Consider the following 7,225-nt stretch of genomic DNA (forward strand, 5'->3'; position numbering starts at 1 on the left):
ATGTTTTTGACCTATATAAAAATGTTGCATGTTTTGAACCTACAAGTAGGCCAACCAGCAGTACATAACAGCAGCTTCTCTTCTCTCATTTAACCTTTTACAGTATGGCTTACTCTTCACAACTGTTTTACCTTAGCTACCAAGAAACTTAGTAAAAACAAAAGCCCTTAAATATAGCAGTCAAACATCTTGTAAAGCTTTCTTGCATTTAATTAATTGTGATTTCATTTTTTAAATTTATTTTTTTTAATTTTTTTGAGATGGAGTCTTGCTCTGTTGCCCAGGCTGGAGTGCAGTGGCAGGATCTGGGCTCACTGCAAGCTCCGCCTCCCGGGTTTAAACCATTCTCCTGCCTCAGCCTCCTGAGTAGCTGGGACTACAGGCGCCCGCCACCACGCCCGGCTAATTTTTTGTATTTTTAATAGAGACGGGGTTTCACCGTGTTAGCCAGGATGGTCTCGATCTCCTGACCTCATGGTCTGCCCACCTAAGCCTCCCAAAGTGCTGGGATTACAGGCATGAGCCACTGCTCCCGGCCCTCTGATTTCATTTTTAGTTTTTCTGTTTATATTTAATCTTGTAAGCGCTCTTGAATTCTTTTTGATTCCAGATTGTGTGGAGAGTAGTCAGTATATATGTGGTAAATATATACTGTGGTAGTACCTTTTCCGTTTTGCCTGATAGCATTACTTTCTGTGTTCTGTATCTTGCCTTCTCAACTTGCTTCTAATCTTTTGAAGGCAGGAAATCATCTCTTTCAGAATTTGCTTCAAAGGATTGTTGTGAGAGTGAAATTAGGGCATATAAAACACTTAGAATTGTCTTTGGAATGAAGTACTAATATTAGCAGTAGTACTGTATTTTAATATGGAGCACAGCAGACTGCTCAATAGACGTTATGTACTTAATGGGAAGGGTTTAGTAGGAAAAGATCTTTCTATATCATAATACCTAAAAATAATCAAGAATTGGAAACTTCTGTTTTAACCCAGAGCCAGTGGAGTTGTAACATTAACTGCTTCTAAATACTTGTGATGTTTGGGAGAATTCAGATGTGACCTATCCCACCCAAGTATTATGTAATGCTGGGATATAGTTCTGGGGAGAAAAAACAAAACAAATTTAAATGCATCTTTAGGCTAAGAAATGGATTACTCAATGGATAAGCTATGAAAAACATTAATTTCTTTCTGGAGGAGGAGACCCAAGAGTTAGGTGCCCAGAAAAAGTCTTTTTTAAAAAATGTGTAACATGGGGCTGGGCATGGTTGCTCTCCCCTGTAATCCCAGCACTTTGGGAGGCCGAGGCAGATGGATCACGAGGTCAGGAGATGGAGACCAGCCTGACCAACATGGTGAAATGCCATCTCTACTAAAAATACAAAATTAGCCGGGCATGGTGGTGAGCGCCTGTAGTCCCAGCTACTTGGGAGGCTGAGGCAGGAGAATCTCTTGAACCTGGGAGGTGGAGGTTGCAGTGAGCAGAGATTGTACCACTGCACTCCAACCTGGGTGACAGAACGAGACTCCGTCTCAAAAAAAAAAAAAGGGTAACATGTTCTTAAACCTACTATGATTGTGCTTAACGATGGGGCTATGTATTGAGAAATTCATTATTAGACAGTTTTGTCATTGTGCAAACATCATAGAGTATACTTCCATAAACTTAAATGGTATAGCTTACTACACATCTAGGCTGTGTACAAACCTGCACAGCATGTTACTGTTCTGAATACTGTAGGCAATTTGAAAAGTAAGTATATGTGTATCTAAACAAGAAAAAGTACAGTAAAAATACGGTTTATATGGGACCACCATTACATATGCAGTCTGTTGTTGACAAAACTTTGTTATGCGGCACATGACTGTATTTTCCAATCCTGAAAGTCATTTTGTGTCTTTTTTTTGTGCTGGCCACAGGCTACTTAGCCTGTAGTGTTAGAAAAACAGACTTTCCATTTGTATTTCACCTTGAAATATATGCACTCATCTTCATGATTGTTATCTCAATCCATTTAATTCTACCATCAAGGTAGATTGTTCATAAAAATGGTCATTATGATTCTTCTTTTTTTTTTGTTGAAACATAGTCTCGCTTTGTTACCCAGGCTGGAGTGCAGTGGTGGAATCTTGGCTCACTGCAAGCTCTGCGTCCCAGGTTCATGCCATTCTTCTGCCTCAGCCTCCCGAGTAGCTGGGATTACAGGCACCCACCACTATGCCTGGCTAATTTTTTGTATTTTTAGTAGAGACGGGGTTTCACCATGTTAGCCAGGATGATCTTGATCTTCTGACCTTGTGATCTGCCCGCCTAGGCCTCCCAAAGTGTTGGGATTACAGGCACGACCGCACGCGGCATTATTAATTCTTAAACATAGGCATGTTGTAGTAATTCATTATTTATGTCACTGTTAATAGCCAGCACCAATTTTGAACTTCTCCTTGTTCAGTAGACTGTTTTTCAGTGCAGCATCTTTATTCTTTAAATTCAGAGAGTCTTTTTAAACATCAAGTAAGTATTTATTAACTCCTTATATACCCTATCCTAGATAAAAAAGAAATAAAAAGGAAACCCTGCTCAGTGAATAATCCTTCTCCTTGAGGAGCCTGAAATCTTTTGGTGGTTGATGAAAGAAACATCTGTTGAATATAGGCCTAAAGATAATGGGTACTCAAATACGTAATTGAGGTTGTGAACACTATAGATCATGAGAGGTGGGAGAGATCATTATATCCTGACCTACCTAAGGGAAATTTTGTGGAGAATGTGAGATTCAAGTTTGTTCTTAAAGGGCAAGTAGGATATGGAAAGATAGGGGAGGAAATCTAGTGAAGTATTTCAGGTAGGGAAAAGACTTAGAACAAACACACGGCCTTTAGAGATTAAGAGAACTGGTTTCACATTGAGGAGGTGGTAGTGGGAGGAAGGAGAGAAGAGGACTGGCTATATGAGGTATTCACATAATTGAAGTGGGATCTTGTGTGAGTTTGTATTACTATTAGCGTTAGGGAAAAAGAGTTAAAATATATCTTAAAACTCTGTTAGAATGCAGCCTCTCAAGGTATGGCAACTATTTCACCAAGTCATCATTATGGAATTTATATTAATTATAAAGATATATATTATAAAATAAAGCCATATATTAAGGATATAGATATCTTTGAAAATAGGTAACTATAAAGATACCACTGAATAACTGAGAAAACTATGGGGATTTCCTGTACACTATGGATCGAGAAGGATTCTTATAGCCCACATAGTCAACATGTATCTCATTTAGTGTGTAGTACATACATAAGCAGAGGTGTCCATCTCGAGTTTTCAAACTAAGTACTAACATCAAGCAGACATCTTTTTGTTAGTTGAAATAAATTATTAGGAGACATCATTTATTAATGGAAATTAAATGCACATAACCATTTTAATTTTAAGGGTAAAAAGCCCCAGAAGATTTAAGAAAAGGGCCATTCAAGAAACAACTGATTTTACAGAGAAGAAGCAGATTCTGCTTAGAATGACTAATGGCCATTTTGGGATAAAAAAAGGTAGTAAACATAAGACTGCTGGTTATATGTAGCATGTATGTTGGCTCGTGCTTCATTTTCACCCCCAATAGAATGAATTTTAATTCTGGGATAAAGACAACTGTTTGACATAATACTTAGTATTAAAAATAGCTGCAAATTTAATTTTTTAAAATCAAATATTTTTTAATCAAAAATCAAAATATTCCCACTTAAGAACAGTTTCATAAAAGGTGATCCTGAATCAGGATGTGGTAGCTCACACCTGTAATCCCAGCACTTTGGGAAGCCAAGGCAGGCAGATCATTTGAGGTCAGGAGTTTGAGACCAGGCTGGCCAACATGGTGAAACTTCATCTCTACTAAAAAAAATACAAAAATTAGCTGGGCGTAGTGGTGCAGGCCTGTAATCCCAGCTACTTGGGAGGCTGAGGCAGGAGAATTACATGAACCTGGGAGGAGGCGGGGGTTGCAGTGAGCCGAGATCACACCACCACACTCTAGCCTGCGCAACACAGTGAGACTCTGTCTCAAAAAAAAAAAAAAAAAAAAAAAGTGACCCTGAATCAAAAACTTTACCAAATTGGTAGTGAAAAATGTCATATATGTCAATATTACGTGGACTCTGAATGCCAATCTTAGGATTATAGACTTTAGCCTTCATAAAGCAGAGAGTCATTATTGATTTTGGAATAGGAAGTGTTAATATAAGTTCTTTGTAAGTGTGGAGCTATCTTATTTTACTGGCATAGCCACAGATGAACTGCAGCAAATTCTTCATATTTTTACTTCAAAAATCATGTGACTTTTGCTGTTCTTTATAATATATCCACATTTGTTTTATTGTAAAATTATTTAATAATAATTGACCAATGAAAAGAATGTGCCTTATGTCTTGTGACTTTGTGTGAACATGCTTAGAATACCTGACCTACTATGGTTCAGCAGTACCTTATCTAAATCAGCTTTTTTAAGGACAGCAACTTGAATATAATTGAAAGGTAATTTTACTAGCTTCCTGCCCTGGAGTTAATTACAAAGCGTAGACATTCTTGATTAGGTTATCATCTTTACGAAGATTTCTGCCTGTATCTTTATATAAAGTATGTACTGGTTTTGAATGGAAGAATAGTTCTGTGTATTATGAGCTAAATATCAGAGTTGAATATGATTTTTAAATTTTACTCTCAGGAGTTCAGTAATCTTAAGTGATTGAGCTAATTGAAGTCCTTGTTTGTAGATATGGAAGTTCAGAATTGAAGTTTTATGGTTTTGAAGCTTAGAAACAAAAGGATTTAACATTTGTTAGAATCAAATCGATACGATGTGTCCGTATTTTTGTAATAAGTAGAATATAAAACAATAAGCTTTTTTAAATCGAGACTTGAGTCTCACTCTGTGGCTCAGGCTGGAGTGCAGTGGCACTATCTCGGCTCACTGCAATCCCCACCTCCCGCGTTCCAGTGATTGTTCTGCCTCTGCCTTCCCAGTAGTTGGGATTACAACTACTGTGTGTGGTGCCCCCTACCACATTCGGCTAATTTTTGTATTTTTAGTAGAGATGGGGTTTCACGATTTGCCCAGGCTGGTCTTGAACTCCTGACCTCAAGTCATCCACCTGCCTCAGCCTTCCAAAGTGCTGGGATTACAGGCATGAGCCACCACACTGGCCCATTTTTTGAGTACCTATTATATGCCAGGCTTTGTATTAGACACTAGAAAGAGAAAGAGAAGTAGAGAGATAGAAAGACAGAAATAATTAGATAAATAAAACTTGGTTTCTGCATTGATTGATTGAGACGTCGTCTCTGTTGCCCAGACTGGAATGCAGTGGTGCGATCTCGGCTCGCTGCAACCCCAGCCTCCCGGGTTCAAGTGATTCTCTTACCTCAACCTCCAGAGTAGCTGGGATTACAGGCACGCACCACCACGCCCTGATAATTTTTGTATTTTTAGTAGAGATGGGGTTTTGCCATGTTGGCAAGGCTGATCTCAAACTCCTGACCTCAAGTGATCTGTCTGCCTTGGCCTCCCAAAGTTCTGGGATTACATAGGTGTGAGCCACTGTGCCTGGCTGTTGTTTCCTGCTTTTAGTTGAAGGGTGCTGAATATGTAAAATATAATTGCTGTAAAGCACAGTAAATACTATAATAGAGATATGCACCTAAAACATATTTGGGTAAAAGTGGATACACCAACCAATTTAGCTTCAGTACCATAAGGAAAGCTTCTGAAAACTACTCCAGCCTGGGCGATAGAGCAAGACTTTGTTTCAAAAAAATAAAAATTAAAAAAATAAAGAAGGGACTTATGCTGAAACTTTATAAGTAGGTAGTGTTCCCGGGGTGGGAATGTGGGAAGAAAGGCATTCCAGACAGAGGAAACATTGTGTAACCTTCAGGGAACTGCAGAGAGTATGGTTTAACGAAAATGAAAAGGCATGTTGGAAAGGTTAAGAGATGACTCTTGACAGTAGACAGCTGCACTTTGTATACAGCCTAGAGGAGTTTGAACTTTATTATTTAATTATTAGAGTATCATTGAAAAACATGGAACTTGAGCACACCGACTCTCATTTTAGCTAGATTTTGAAGTTGTTTGGAGGGTATGTCAGGAGTGGTAATGATTATGGGACCAGATAAGAGGAGCAATTAGAATATCATTGCTGTAGTCCAGATGAGGCATGGTGAGAGTCTGAAATGGCAATGGGAGTGACAAGGATAGATTTCAAATATGTTAAAGACGTTGAATCAATAACATTTAATGATTAGTTGGGCATGGTGGCACATAATCTCCACTACTCTGGAGGCTGAGGCAGAAGGATCACATGAGCCCAGGAGTTTGAGTCTACCTTGGGCAACGTAGCAAGACCACATTTCTTTAAAACAATTTTTTTAATGATTGATTGTGAGTAATGAGAGAGAGAGAAGAGTCCAGTATGAATCCCTGAATGATGGGGTTAGATGGGCACATTTCTCACTAGATTTTTGGAAGAAGTTTTACATATGTGAATAGCTTCTATAAAATTAATAAATACATAAAAGTAACTTCTGAGTAGGTTATTTCTAAGTTTTTCTTTATTTTTATTTATAGATGCCACTTCAAATGAACAACAAGATCTTTTCTGTCAGAAGTTGCAGCAGTGTTGTATACTGTTTGATTTCATGGACTCTGTTTCAGACTTGAAGAGCAAAGAAATTAAAAGAGCAACACTGAATGAACTGGTTGAGTATGTTTCAACTAATCGTGGTGTAATTGTTGAATCAGCGTATTCTGATATAGTAAAAATGGTAAGCCTCTAGACTTATGTTCCTCAGATGTATGTAAATTTAAGATCTGAGGTATAATAATGGATTAATGAGACTAATTTTAAATAAATGTACAATACATCCCCCAAATTTTAAAAAATAGTTCATTTGAAAGATTATCCCATCCATTCCAATGATACCATCATTGCATATACAAGTTTGGGAATTGAGAGAGTCACAGTGGCTGGTGGTTCCCATATTGGATAGTGCAGATCTAGAGCTTAAGAGAAGGATTTAGGCCTGGGATTATACAGATCGATAGGTAATTAATGTCATGGAGGTGAATAGTTACTGAGAACTTTTATTTTTTATTTATTTATTTATTTATTTATTTATTTATTTATTTATTTATTTTTTGAGATGGAGTCTCACTCTGTAGCCCAGGCTGGAATGC

The 7,225-nt window shown here is 37.9% G+C and overlaps 1 protein-coding gene across 1 annotated transcript in view; it reads left to right on the forward strand.

The window, feature by feature from the left end:
- PPP2R5A (protein phosphatase 2 regulatory subunit B'alpha) overlaps positions 1–7,225 on the forward strand; it is a 64,177-nt gene that overhangs the window by 35,544 nt on the left and 21,408 nt on the right. The window contains exon 2 of the mRNA XM_017853039.1: positions 6,617–6,813. Coding sequence (XP_017708528.1) covers positions 6,617–6,813 — 197 coding nt within the window. The remainder of the gene's footprint in view (positions 1–6,616; positions 6,814–7,225) is intronic.

The sequence above is a fragment of the Rhinopithecus bieti genome, unplaced genomic scaffold (assembly GCF_001698545.2).
Source record: "Rhinopithecus bieti isolate Rb0 unplaced genomic scaffold, ASM169854v2 scaffold_35166, whole genome shotgun sequence".
Taxonomy (NCBI): domain Eukaryota; kingdom Metazoa; phylum Chordata; class Mammalia; order Primates; family Cercopithecidae; genus Rhinopithecus; species Rhinopithecus bieti.